At 41.2% G+C, this 15,246-nt stretch overlaps 1 protein-coding gene across 1 annotated transcript in view; it reads left to right on the top strand.

Moving 5' to 3' along the window:
- The window catches only part of dnah10 (dynein axonemal heavy chain 10), a 330,367-nt gene that overhangs the window by 251,871 nt on the left and 63,250 nt on the right, over positions 1 to 15,246 (top strand). Inside the window, exons 62-64 of the mRNA XM_060844124.1 lie at positions 698 to 845; positions 1,000 to 1,279; positions 2,105 to 2,334. Of these exons, the coding sequence (XP_060700107.1) occupies positions 698 to 845; positions 1,000 to 1,279; positions 2,105 to 2,334 (658 nt within the window). The remainder of the gene's footprint in view (positions 1 to 697; positions 846 to 999; positions 1,280 to 2,104; positions 2,335 to 15,246) is intronic.

Raw genomic sequence — 15,246 nt, 5'->3', positions numbered from 1 at the left:
ACATGGGAACTTGTCAAAAGCACCCATTCCGTTGCTCTATCCATTGTCTCTCAGAATTGATTTCAGTAATATGCCCACAATCAAGGTGAAGCAATCAGACCTATTACTCTGATTATTCCTTCCTCCCTTTTTAAAATAATATTACTGTTTTGGCACTTCCCTAGTTGGCTGGAATCATTCCTGCAATCAGGAAGGATTTATTTTAGCAGCCTTGGTTATATTTCACATCTTCACATCATCACTCCCCACACAGAGCTTATTTATCATTTTAGGTTCATTAGACCCACGTTGTCTTTAGTTAACCTCTTCATCTTTGTATGCTAATAAAATATTTTTGGATTTGTCTTGACTTTATTTGCTAGCAATTTTTCATGCTCCTTTTCTTTCCTTATTTCCCTTTAGTTTTATGCCTAATTTTCTATATAATATGTAGACTTGCTGCAGTATTGTGCTCTCGCATCTGACATGATCTTCCATTTTTTGCATTACTTTACCCTCTCCACACCTTGCATTGAGGGAACTCAGGATCTGGCTGTTCCATCCTTTTTCTCCATGGGAATATTTTTACTCTGAACCCCTTAAATAAGATCTGTTGTGATATATACACATAAACGTTTCATGTATATAAAATGTTTAATCATATAGAATCCAGTTGGTTAGCAAAATGAAGATTTATGTTTTATTCTTGTGGACTCAGGTGGGGCTCAGAAGGCTTGCCACCTGATGAGCTGTCTGTTCAAAATGGAATCCTTACAACACAAGCTAGCCGATTCCCATTGTGTATCGATCCTCAGCAGCAAGCCTTAAACTGGGTAAAGAGAAAGGAAGCAAAGACCAATTTAAAGGTAAAGGTTTTATGCCCAAAATGTTGTCTCTCCTGTTCCTCACTGTGCTTTTCCAGTGCTGAATTATTAAATTACATATCTTAGATAGCCTTTCTTAAAAATAATAATATACTCAGAAATGTGATAAATGCTAATCGAGTCTTATTTCTTCCAGATTTCTTCATTTAATGATCCTGATTTCCTGAAACAATTAGAAATGGCTATCAAGTATGGATTTCCCTTCTTGTTCCAAGATGTTGATGAATACATTGATCCAGTGATTGATAATGTTCTGGAGAAGAACATTGAAGGGCAGCAGGGCCGTTATTTTATTGTGCTTGGTGACAAAGAGGTTGACTATGATCCTAACTTCAAACTGTACCTTAATACAAAGCTGTCGAACCCCAAGTACCAGCCTTCAGTTTTTGGGAAGTCCATGGTGATAAATTATACTGGTAAATTCTGCTGTAATCTATATCGCCTCATATCTGCAACACGTGTCCATGATGGCAAATTTAACTCATCCTGGGAAAGTAGAATTAATATAGTTAATAATATATTTTTGGTGGCCTCATCTACGTTATATGATTCTGTGGCAAAGGAAACTGTCTGCTTGGAGTGCATGAAACATTTGCTCCTTGAGTAGGCTTTTATTTACCCTTAAACTCCAGTCAAACCACAAACTATCAATCTCATCACATGAGCAATAGTTCTGTGTATGGATGTAGGTTTGCTCGCTGAGCTGAAAGGTTCCGTTTCAGATGTTTTGTCACTATGCTAGGTAACATAATCAGTGAGTCTCTGGATGAAGCACTGGTGATATGACCCGCTTTTTATTTGTGTGTTTAAATTTCCTTGGGTGAATGATGTCATTTCCTGTGGTAATGCCATTTTCAGTGGTGATGTCATTTTCTGTTATTTTTCTTGGGGCTGGTAAATGGGATCCAAGTCAATGTGTTTGTTGATTGAGTTCCAGTTGGAATGCTATGCTTCTAGGAACTCTTGCACGTGTCTCTGCTCGGCTTATCCTAGGATAGATATGTTGTCCCAGTCAAAGTGGTGTCCTTCCTCATCTGTATGCAAGGAGAGTGGGTCATGTCTTTTTGTGGCTAGTTGATGTTCATGTAGCCCGGGGATGGTTTTATCCAATGTTCTTGCAAGGTATTTTGTAAGTGACATTAGTTTTGTTTGCTACCTGTATAGGGTCCTTCAGTTCTGTTTGTATTATTGAAGTTAAAATTAAAACTAGGCCTTCTTACTGAAGATATTTCTTTCTGCAGTGACATTAAGTGGCTTGGAAGACCAATTGTTAAGTGTTATTGTGGCCTTTGAGCGGAAGGAACTTGAGGAACAGAGAGAACGTTTGATCAAGGAGACCAGTGAGAACAAGAAACTACTGAAGGATCTCGAGGATTCTCTGTTACGGGAACTGGCAACTTCTACCGGAAACATGCTAGACAATGTCGAACTTGTTGAAACTCTAGAAGAGACAAAGACTAAAGCGACTGAGGTAATGGATTACAGGAGAGCTGAATCATTTTTATTTCAAAAACAGTGCAATATTTTGATGCCAACCCACCATTTTCTATTAGATATTTCTAGGAGGCACAATCTACATCCTGTAGTGATCCTAAACACAGAAAAAGAAGAATGAAAATTGTAAATGCTGTAGCTATTGCATTGATGAGCTGGGCTCCTCTGTCACTGAGGATGGTGATATTTGTAGAGACCCCCACCTCTTGTTAATTGTTTAATTTTTCATCACAATTTATGACTGAATGTGGCAGTACTGCAAAGCATAGATCTGATCTGGTGATTGTGGAATTACTTGGCTCTGTATAATGCTTGCTGCATCTACTTTTTAGTATTCAAGTTGTCCTATGCTAAAGCTTCACCAGTTGACACCTCAGTTTTCGATAAGTTTGCTGCTGAAGGATGCAGAATGGCATGCAGCAAAGATCAAGTGTTACACCCCCTGAGGGAATATGTTGGAAACCAGCCTGGTATTCTCACAGTCATCACAAGTTTAAATTTCTATGAAAGTACACAGTCCCCAATTTACCTGCCTAATAAACTCAGGTTAACAGAAAATACAGTCTAGGTTTCTGTACTTATTTAATACAATAAATCAATTCTAATCCTAGGTTAACAATTATGAACTGCTGACATAACTGTACCAGTTAAAATTCTAATCCCTTCTAAAAACACTGACATACACTTATCGACAAACAAAAAAATCATTGTTGATCTGGATGGAGAGTAAAAAATTGTACAGGGGAGACCATGGCCCCGGTCCCCAGGAAAGAGGTTACTTTCTTCCCAATTCCTTTATTTCTCACGAGTTTTTACTTCAGGTTTTTCACTGCTTCAGTCAAAACAGAGCATAGAAGGCACAGAAAAACAAATTGTAAGTTTGCTCGCTGAGCTGGTAGATTTGTTCTCAGACGTTTTGTAACCATGCTGGGTAGCATCATTGAGCCTCCAATGGTGTCCTGACCCGCTTTCTATTTATATGTTGTGGTCTATTGTGGTGGGTGATATCATTTCTAGTTCTTTTTCTAAGAGGTCGGTATGAGGGAATTAGTATGGGTCTGATTGGAGGCTCCTTGTTCATATATCTTTGGTAATCTGTAGAAATGGGGTTTGTTGGATCCTTCAGGTTTTATTCTTTGGAAGTCCGTCTTATTTACTTACCTTTTTTGGTAATTAACAAGAACCCCCCGAACTGTAGTCTCACTTCCCAGTACACCGACATACAGACTACCAAAGGAACTGCAATGCAAACTGAAACACCTAGAAGACTCAAGCCACTCTATCCAGGATCTCCTTAACATCAAAGACACCAAGGTAGAGGATGACGAGGTCATGGTTTCCTTAAACGTGAAGGCCCTGTTCACATCAATAAACATCACCCTGGCCAAAGAAACATTGGTTTGTCTAGCAGTGGGTCCAAAGACACAAACACCTGACAGCACCAACTCCATCAGCAAGGACAGCATCCTCAAACTAGTAAACCTGTGCTTAACAACCCACTTCACCTTCAACGACAAGATCTACAAACAAATCAATGGGACGCCCATGGGATCACCAATATCAGGACTCTTAGCAGAAGCAGTTATGCAGAGGTTAGGACAAACAGCCTTTCCCACGATCCAGCCCAATCTTTGGATCTGCTATGTGGATGACACCTTTGTCATCGCAAAACACAACAAATTAGAAGTAACACACACAAACACATTAACAACATTCTGACTGGTATAAAGTTCACTAAAGAGGAAGAGAACAATAGACTCCCTTTCGTAGACGCCACACTAGAACGAAAAGTCAATAGAGAGCTGCAGACCAACGTCTACAGGAAAGCCCCACACACTAACCAGATACTGAACTACAGGAGCAATCATCCTAACGCTCACAAATGGAGGTGCATTGGGACATTATTTAAATGAGCCACAACACACTGCAGCACCCACAAACTAAGAGAAGCTGAGGAAAAACACCTATACAACGTATTCAGCAACGGGTACCTGATAAGCGCAGTCCACCAATTCCTACACAACAGACCTAAACAAGACGATACAATCCGCCCAGAGACTCTAGCCATCCTGTTATACATTAAAGACATCATGGTAGCCCACAAACCTACCACTGAACAGCTACTGATGAATTTAAAGGACCCTGTACCAAGAACCAGCAGAACGAGCATCATATACAAAATACCCTGCAGGAGGTGCAACAAACATTACATTGGATAAATGGGCAGGAAACTAGCCACCAGGATACACGACCACCAACAAGCCACCAAAAGACATGACCAACTATCATTGGTATCCATACACACAGATGATGAACACACTAGTTCAACTGGGACAACACAGCCATCCTGGGACAGGCTAAACAAAGACATGCCCAGGATGTGGCAGGGGGATGGAACCAGAAGAGAAAACAAAGTAGACAGCGAGGTGGAAACTGGAGCCTGTTAGAATCATGAAGGTAACATTAATAAGGGGATAGAGTAGGCAGAGAGCAGATGAACGCAAAAGAACTGGTGGCCTGAAGATCATCTACTTTAAATGCAAGGACTATAGTGGGTAAGGCAGATGAACTTAGGGTTTGGATTGGTGCCTGGGAGTATGACGTTATTGCAATCACAGGGACTTGTTTGAAGGAAGGGCATGATTGGCAACTAAATGTTCCAGGATATAGATGCTTCAGACAGGACAGGGAGGGAAGTAAGGGGGGGCGGGGGGTGCGCTGAAGTTGCATTGCTGGTCAGGGATGATATCACAGCTGTGTTAAAAGGAGGACGCTATGGAAGGCTTGAGCAGTGAGGCATTATGGGTGTAGCTGAGAAGTAAGAAGGGTGCAGTTACATTGTTGTGGCTGTATTACAGGCCTCCCAACAGTGAGCGTGAGGTAGAAGAACAAATAGGTAAACACATTATGGAAAAATGTAGAGGCAATAGGGTGGTGGTGATGGGAAGTTTTAATTTTCCCAACATTGACTGGGATACACGTAGCATCAGAGGTCTGGATGGGGCAGAATTTGTAAGGTGCATCCAGGAATGTTTGCTAGAGCAGTATGTCAATAGTCCAACTAGGAAAGGGGGCATATTGGACCTGATGTTGGGGAATGAGCCAGGACAGGTGGTAGAAGTTGCGGTGGGGGATTCCTTTGGGAACCGTAACCATAGTTCTGGAAGTTTCAGAATACTCCTAGACAAAGATGAAAGTGGTCCTAAGGGAAGAGTACTAAACTGGGCCAAGGTCAATTATATCAAAATTAGGCCGAAGCTGGGAAATGTGGTTTGGACACAACTATTTGAAGGGAAGTCCACATTTGATATGTGGAAGGCTTTCAAAGTAAAGGATAGGAAAGGCAAGATTCATGAACCAAGGATGACAGGAGAAATCGTACGACTAGCCAAGAGGAAAAGGGAAGCGTACATAAGGTCCAGGTGGATAAGAACAGAATGGGCCCTTGAGGAATATTGGAAGAGTAGGACCAGTCTTAAACAGGAATCAAGTGGACTAACAAGGGTCATGAAATAGCTTTAGTGAGCAGGATTAAGAAGAATCCCAAGCCTTTCATTCATCTATGAGAAGCAAGCAGGTAACTAGAGAAAGGATAAAGGAAGGAAGGCTGTGTGTGGAACCTGAGAGAATGGGTGAGATTCTGAATGATTACTTTGTATCAGTGTTCACTGAGGAGGGGAACATGAATGTTGAGATTAGAGCTAGAAGTTTGATTAGTCTGTATCACATCATAAGTAGGGAAGATGTGTTGGGTAGGCAAGAGGTTATTAAGGTGGACAAATCCCTAGGACCAGATGGAATCTATCCCAGGTTGCTGAGGGAGGAGAGAGAGGAAATAGCTGGGCCTCTGACATATCTTTGTAGCATCCTTAAACACAGGTGAGGTGCTGGGGGACTGGAGGTTTGCTCATGTTGTCTCTGTACAGGGACGGGTAGTAGGGATATTCCTGGTAATTACAGACCAGTGAGTCTGACGTTAGCAGTGGGAAAGTTGTTGGAGAAGATACTGAGGAATAAAATCTATTTATATTTAGAAAAGAATGGGCTTATCAGTGATAGGCAACATGGTTTTGTGCAGGGGAGATCGTGCCTTACCAACTTAGAGTTCTTTGAGCAAGTAACCAAGATGATAGATAAAGGAATGGCTCTAGATGTCATATACATGGACTTTAGTAAGGCATTTGATAAGGTTCCCCATGGTAAACTAATAGAGAAAGTGAAGTCACATGATGCGCAGGGGGTTCTAACCAAGTGGATAAAGAACTGGTTGAGCAACAGGAGACAGAGTAGTAGTTGAAGGGAGTTTCTCAAAATGGAGAAAGGTGACCAGTGGTGTTCCACAGGGATCAGTGCTGGGGCCACTGTTGTTTGTGATTAACATAAATGATCTGAAAGAGGGCACTGTTGGTATGATTAGCAAGTTTGCAGGTGACACGAAGATTGGTGGAGTAGCAGAACGTATAGGGGACTATCGAAGGATACAGGAGAATGTAGATAGACTGGAGAGTTGGGCAGAGAAGTGACAGATGGAGTTTAATCCAGGCAAATGTGAGGTGATACATTTTAGGAAGTCTAATTCTAAAGCGAATTATACAGTAAATGGAAGAGTCTTGGGAAAGATTGACGAGCAGAGAGATCTGGGAGTTCAGGTCCATTGTACCCTGAAGGTTGCTGCACAGGTGGATAGAGTGGTCAAGAAGATATATGGTATGCTTGCCTTCATCGGATGGGATATTGAGTATAAGAGCTGGCAGGTCATGTTGAAATTGTACAAGACTTTGGTTTGCCTGCATTTAAAATACTGTACAGTTCTGGTCGCCACATTACCAAAAGGATGTGGACGCTTTGGAGAGGGTGCGGTGAAGGTTTACGAGGATGTGGCCTGGTATGGAAGGTGCTAGCTATGAAGAGAGGTTGAGTAGGTTAGGTTTCTTTTCATTAGAGAAAAAAAAAGGAGATTGAGGGGGGACCTGATTGACGTCTACAAAGTCATGAAGGGTATAGAGAGGGTAGATAGAGAGAAGCTTTTTTCCAGTGTGAAGGGTTCAATAACGCGAGGCCACAATTTCAAGGTGAGAGGTGAAAAGTTTAAGGGGAATACATGTGACAAGTACTTTATACGGAGGGTGGTAGGTGCCTGGAACGCATTGCCAGCAGAGGTAGTAGAGGTTGGCAAGGTAGATTCATTTAAGATGCATCTGGACAGGTGCATGAGTAGGTGGGGAGGAGAGGGTTACAAAAGCTTAGGAATTGGGCGACAGGTTTAGACAGTAGATTTGAATTGGCCCAGACTTGGAGGGCCGAAGGGCCTGTTCCTGGGAATTCCTAGAGGCCTGACATTTAAACCCGAACTTCATAAACAAACATACCAATTCGGATCCCATTTACCAACTGCTCAGAAAAAGAACCGAAAATGACATCACCCACCACAACAGACAGACATAAATAGTAAGCAGAACAGAATACCAGCGCTTCATCAGAGACTCTTTGATGACGTTACCCAGCATGGTGATGAAATATCTGAGAACAAACCTATCAGTAATTTTTGAGAAGATTTATAGCTCAGGTTGAGGTCCTGGATGTAGTTTTGCTTGCTGATCTGGAAGGTTCATTTTCAGACATTTCATCTCCATACTAGGTAACATCTTCAGAGACCCTCCAGACAAAGCATTGCTGATGATTCCTGCTTTCTGTTTATATGTTTGCAATTCTTTGGGTTGGTGATGTCATTTCCTGTGATGTAATTTCCTGTTCTTTTTCTCAGGGTGTGGTAAATCAGGTCCAAGTCAATGTATTTGTTCATAGAGTTCTGGTTGGAATGCCATGCTCCTAGGAATTCTCATGTGTTATCCTAGTCGAAGTGGTGTCCTTCCTCGTCTGTATGTTAGGATATTAGAGAGAGGGTCATGTCGTTTTGTGGCTAGTTGCTATTCATGTATCCTGGTGGCTAGTTTTCTGCCTGTTTGTCCAACGTAGTGTTTGTTACAATCTTTGCATGGCATTTGTTTTGCTTGTTATCTTATCTGATCGACCCTTAACAGACACTGAAAAAGCCGTCTTAGTAAGAGGATTAACTTACACCTTCCAGGATGCGGACAAGCAAGATTTCTTCACAGCATTAGAAACAACACTGAAAGACAACAAAATCAGACAGGTAGTCGCACCAACATTAAGCAGAAAAAAGGAACGGAACACACTCAATACACAATAAAGGAAAGCACTAGAAAAGACTAAAAAAAAACATTGTTATCCTACCTGCAGATAAAGGAAGCTTGACAGTCATTTTCAACCAAAGAGACTACATTGAAAAAGCGAATGCATACTTGCAGATACCAATACTTACCAACAAGTGGCGATAGACTCAACCCCACAACTCGAGATCCGAATCACAGCCCTACTCAAATCTTCAGAAATTAGATTAAATTTACCTACAGTATGGAAACAGGCCCTTTGGCCCAACAAGCCCATACCGATCCTCTGAAGAGTCACCCATCCAGACCCATTCCCTTCCCCCATATTTACCCCTGACTATGGAACTATGGACAATTTAGCATGGCCAATTCACCTAACCCGCACATCTTTGAATTGTGGGAGGAAACTGGAGCACTCGGAGGAAATCCACATAGCCACTGGGAGAATGTGTAAACTCCACACACAGTTTCCCAAGGTGGGAATTGAACCTGGATCCCTGGCACTGTGAGGCAGCAGTGTTAAACACTGAGCCAATGTGCCACCCCTCTGGAATAATACGCAAGACCGACTTCCAAAAATGAAACCAAATGGATCCAACACACCATGCTCTTACGGATTACCCAAAATTCACAAACCAGGAGCACCCCCGCCCCCCCCACCTCAGACCCATAGTCTCGCTACCTGGAACACCAACTTACAAATTGGCCAAGGACCTACACCAAAGACTAAAACACTTAGTAAAAGACTCACACCACTCCACCCAAGAATTCCTGTCGACCAAAGACACCAAGATAGAAGAAGACACAATAATGGTCTCCTTTGATGTAACAGGAGAAAGTGAGGACTGCAGATCAGAGCTGAAAATGTGTTGCTGGAAAAGCGCAGCAGGTCAGGCAGCATCCAAGGAGCAGGAGAATCAACGTTTCGGGCAGGAGCCCTCCTTTGATGTAACAGCCCTGTTCACATCAGTCAACAAAGACACATACAGCAAACATCACCAACTTCATCAGCACGGAGAGTGTGTCAAGCTAGTGGACCTATGTATGTCACTTCATCTTCAACAACAAAAACGACATGGACAGGTTGGACCAAAGGGTCTGTTTCTGTACATCTCTATGACTCTAATAAAACCTATAGACAAACCAACGGAACACCCATGGGATCTCCAGTATCAGGGTTCTTAGCAGAGACTCGAACAAACAGCTCTGCCAACCATCCAACCCAAACTTTGGGTCTGCTACGTGGATGACACCTTTATCATCACTAAACAAAACAAATTAGGAGGAAATCTTCAAGACCATCAATAATACCCTTACTGGCATAAAATTCACTGAAGAGGAGAAAAACTGCCATTCCTAGATGTCACAGTAGAGTGAACAGCCAATGGAAAACTTCAAACCAGCAGCTACAGGAAAACAATACATACGGACAAAATATTGAACTACAGAAGCAAACATCCCAACATCCACAAACAAAGCTGCATCATAACATTATTTCAATGAGCCACCATACACTGCAGCACAGAGGAACTACACAGAGCGAAGGAAAATCACCTATACTGTGTATTCAAAAAGAACAGGTATTCAATGAACAAAGTCCATCAATTTCTCAGCAACAAACCCAAACAAGCAGACAAAATGCATCCAGAAACCCTAGCCACTCTCCCCTACATCAAAGACATCTCAAATGACTGCAGACTACTCAGACCTCTTGGCAACACAGTAGCCCACAAACCCACCAACACACTAACACAGCAGCTAATGAACTTGAAAGACCCGATACAGACAACAATCAAAACTAATGTTATTTACAAAATACCTAAATAAGGACACTAACAAATACTACATTGGACAAACAGGCAGAAAACTAGCCACCAAGATCCACAAACATCATCTAGCCACAAAAAGACATGACCCTCTCTCACTAATATCCTTACATACAGATGAGGAAGGACACCACTTTGACTGGGACGACACATCCATCCTAGGACAAGCCAAACAGAGACACACATGAGAATTCCTAGAAGTATGGCGTTCCACCGGAACTCTATCAACAAACACATTGTCTTGGACCCGATTTACCATGCCCTGAGAAAAAGAACAGGAAATGACATCACCACAGGAAATGTCATCACCAACCCAAAGAATTGCAAAGATATAAACAGAAAGCAGGAATTATACTTTGTCCAGAGGCTCATTGAAGATATTACCTAGTATGGTGATAAGATATCTGAAAATGAACCTTCCAGCTCAGCGAGCAAACCTACTTCCAGTACAAACCTACCTGCTTCATGAGCAAACTTACAATCTGATGCACAACTTGAACTACAAATCTCTAAAATCACAAGCAACAAATTTAAAAGCCTCTGACTTATTAGTTAAAAACAGCAGTTTACAGCATGTATTGGAGAAAAAGAGAATAGCTTTCTTTAGCTTCAGGTATTTTACTGGGGTGACAGAGACACTACTTTCCCCTTCTGATGTCTGGGGGACTACTTGCTATATCACTCACACTTACATGCTGTTCACAAATGCAGGAACCAATCAGAATTGTTGTCAGGTTTATGACCTTTGGCATCCACAACTGATCACAATTCTACAAACAAGTCAGCAATCTTTTGCCAGCTAATGGGATATGAGGAAATGGCTGAGCCTTTGAACAGGTGTTTTGTATTGGTCTTCATAGTGGAAGACATAAATAACATGCCAGTAATTGACAAAGAAATGAAGGTAGGTGAGGACCTGGAAACAATTATTATCACGAAAGAAGCAGTGTTGAGCAAGCTAATGGAACTTAAGGTAGATAGGTTTCCTGGCCCTGATGGAATGCAACCCAGAGTGCTAAATGAGATGGCAGGAGGAATAGCATATGCACTTGTGGTAATTTTCCAAAGTTCACTGTAATCTGGGATAGTTCCAGCAGATTGGAAAACAGCAAATGTGATGCTAGTGTTTAAAAAAGAGATAGACAAAATATAGAGAATTATAGGCCACTTCTGCTTAAGTTCTGTAGGGGAGAAAATGCTTGAGTGTATTATCAAGGAAGAAATAGTAAGGCATCTAGATAGAAATAGTCCCATTAGGTTCATGAAAGAGGGGTCATGCTTAATTAATCTACTGAAATTCTGTGAAGACATTACGGATATGGTGGACAACAGGGACCCAGTAGATGTGGTGTATCTAGATTTTGAAAAGGCATTCAACAAGGTGCCACACAAAAGCTGCTGCATTAGATAAAATGCAAAGCATTAAGAACAGTGTAATAGCAGGTTAGAGGATCATTTAACTACCAGGAAGCAAAGAATGCTTTTCTGGTTGGTAGTCAGTGACTAATGGTGTGCCTCAGGGAATGATTATTCACAATTTACATAGATGATTTGAAGTTGTGGACCACACGTTGTGCATCAAAGTTTGCAGATGACACAAAGTGTGCAGAGGACTGTGAAACCTTGCAAAGAGACATAGATAGTTTGTGTGAGTGGGCAAAGGTCTGGCAGATGGAGTACGATGTTGATAAATGTGAAGTCATCCATTTTGGTAGGAATAACAGTAAAAAAGACAATTATTTGAATGGTAAAAGGTTGCAGCATGCTGCTGTGCAGAGGGACCTGGGTGTCCTTGTGCATGAGTCACAGAGGTTGGTCTGCAGGTACAACAGGTAATTAGGAAGACAAATGGAATTTTGCCCTTCATTGCTGAAGGGATTGAGTTTAAAAGCAGAGAGGTTATGTTTCAGCTGTACAGGGTGTGGTGAGGCCACACCTGGAGTAATGTGTGCAGTTTTAGTCTCCTTACTTGAGAAAGGATGTACTGGCATTAGAGAGGATGCAGAAGTGATTTGATTCAGAGTTGATTCCAGAGTTGAGGGGGTTGGCTTATGAGGAGAGACTGAGTAAACTGAGGTTATATTTAATGGAATTTAGAAGAATGAGTGGCGATCTTATGGAAACATATAAAATTATGAAGGGAATAGATAAGATAGACATAGAGAGGATGTTTCCACTGACAGGTGAAACTAGGATAAGAGGGCACAGTCTGAAAATTAGGGGGAACAGATTTAGGACCAAATTGAGAAGGAACTTCTTCACTCAAAGGATTATGAATCTAGGGAATTTCCTGCCCAGTGAAGTAATTAAGGCTACCTCATTGAATGCTTTTAAAGCTAAGATAGATAATCTTTGAACAGAATTGGAATTAAGGGTTATGGTGAGACGGTGGGTAAGGGAGCTGAGGCCATGCGATGATCAGCCATGATCTTATTGAATGGCAGAGCAGGCTCAAAGGGGCAGATGGCCTCCTCTACTCCTGGTTCTTATGTTCTTTTGAATCTCACTTTGGATTCACACTCTGGTGCCATGTACCTATGTACACCATCCTTCACTGCTTGCAAAGCAACAGTGTAAACATTGCACACAATAAGTTTCAGCAATGTTTTCTTTCAGAGCATGCCAGCCCTTCTTCTGTCCTTTGTTGTGAAGCAGCTCTTTGTCCAATTCATTGCATGATTGAAAACTAAGTAAAATACAATGTTTACATCTGAGTTAATCTCCCACTTTGATGGTGGTGGTAGAATGGGCCATGGTGCTGCACATTGTGGTTGAATACAATCCTGCGCTTGCTGTTGACCCATAGCGCCTCACAGATACCTATTATTTGTCCTGTTATATCTCAATGAAGCTATTACATTTAATAAGGTGGTGGCACATGATAAAAAGCTATCATCAATGTGAAGATAGGATTGCATCTCAACAAGGACTATATAGTGCTGAAAAATGTGTTGCTGAAAAAGCGCAGCAGATCAGGCAGCATCAAAGAAGCAGGAGAATCAACACTCATGCCCGAAACATTGATTCTCCTGCTCCTTGGATGCTGCCTGACCTGTTGTGCTTTTCCAGCAACACATTTTTCAGCTCTGATCTCCAGCATCTGCAGTCCTCACTTTCTCCTAAGGACTGTGTAGTGGTCTCTCTTACCAATATGTCATGGATGATACATCTGTGACGAGTAAATTGGTGAACAAGGCTCAAGTAGCTTTTGCTGCCTTATTTGTGTGTGTGCTCTCATTTTAATGATATATCTGTCAACTTTTTTTAATAGATATTTTTATTGGAAATTTAATATTTTTACAAGTTTACAAAAATAAAAAAACTCTCAAGTATAAACATTAAAATACAATTAAATCTTAAATAAATAATAACCAAAATTTAACAAAAGAAAAATACCAAGAAAAAAAACAAAACTCAACTAACTACTAATCTAACCTACAACTAACCAGAGTTTATAATTAAGTCTCTTACATTATTCAAAGAAGAGAAAGAAAAAAAAACCAACGGATAACACAGAAATTGGATGATGCTCGGAATGTGTTAACATTAAATGTAACAAAACCCGTATTCGTGCTGGATTCCTCTTCCAAGGGGCCCCGGACCAGCCACGTTCGTAATCTCAATTAAATAAAAGCCCTTGTTAGGATAGCCGAAATATCTGTATTTATATAATTCAAGAAGGGCTGCCATATTTTTTGAAATAATTCGGTCTTTCGGTACACCATATTTGTAAGGAAGTCGAGGGGAATACATTCCATAATTAATCTGTGCCAATTTGAAAGTCCAGGGGGGCCCTCAGCCACCCAGTTTACCAAAATATTTTTCCTTGCACAGAAAGAGAGAATAGAAAATAATCTCTTCCCGTGCATATCCAGGGAGGGTAAGTTCGAAAAGCCCAAAAGGAGAGATAGAGTGTCCACTTTAATTTCTGTTCCTAAAATTTCTGTCAGGGTACTTGCTACTTTAGTCCAGTATCTACGGATCTTATGACAGGTCCATAGGCAATGTACAAGGGTGCCCACCTCTATTTTACATTTGGGACACATTGGAGATGTTCCTGCCTTAAATTTTGCCAATCAATCCGGTGCTATATGGGCCCTATGTAGTATTTTCAGCTTGGTAGCCGGAGTTCTGTTGCAGATGGTGATTCTTCTGGCGTTTTCCCAAATCTCATTCCATGTTTCTATTGAGATTTCTAGTCCCAAATCCTGATCCCATGTTTTAAGCAGATTGTCTATATCTCCCGATACTTCATCATGTAGTAAATGATAAATAATACTGAAGGAAGATACCTCCATTGGCCATAGCACTCTACATTCTCTATCTGATTTGTAAAGACTACTTAATAACTTAGTCTTCTTCTGTATATAATCTCGAATTTGGAAGTATCAAAAGAAGTCTCCATTAGGTAATCCGAATTTCTGACGCAGCTGTTCAAAAGACATCAGGATCCCTTCTTTAAATAGGTCCCTTAGACATGAGATACCCCGGATCTCCAGAGTTTAAAAGTGGCATCTACAAACCCCGGTTGAAATCCCCATGCCCCTACTATCGGAGCATAGGGGGATGTTTTATGTGAGTTGCCCTCATTTTGCCACATTATATTCCAAGCTTTAATTGCATTTAGTATTTTGGGGTTTTTACAGTGATCCGTAATGATTTTCCTCTTGTCTGAAAATAAAAGGTTAATAAGTGGGCATTTTACTTGAGAAGCCTCGATGTCCAGCCAGATTGATTGTGGATCAAACAAGACCCAATCAGCTCTGTAATTTAATAGAGAACTTAACTGATATTTCCTAAAATCTGGGAAATCCAATCCTCCCCTTGCCTGTGGAAGCTGTAGCTTCTTCAGCTTAATGAGGGGCCGTCTAT

This window comes from Hemiscyllium ocellatum, chromosome 24 (assembly GCF_020745735.1).
Source record: "Hemiscyllium ocellatum isolate sHemOce1 chromosome 24, sHemOce1.pat.X.cur, whole genome shotgun sequence".
NCBI lineage: Eukaryota > Metazoa > Chordata > Chondrichthyes > Orectolobiformes > Hemiscylliidae > Hemiscyllium > Hemiscyllium ocellatum.
The sequence above is the reverse complement of the archived record's forward strand: the minus strand, read 5'-3'. Positions and strand labels throughout refer to the sequence as shown.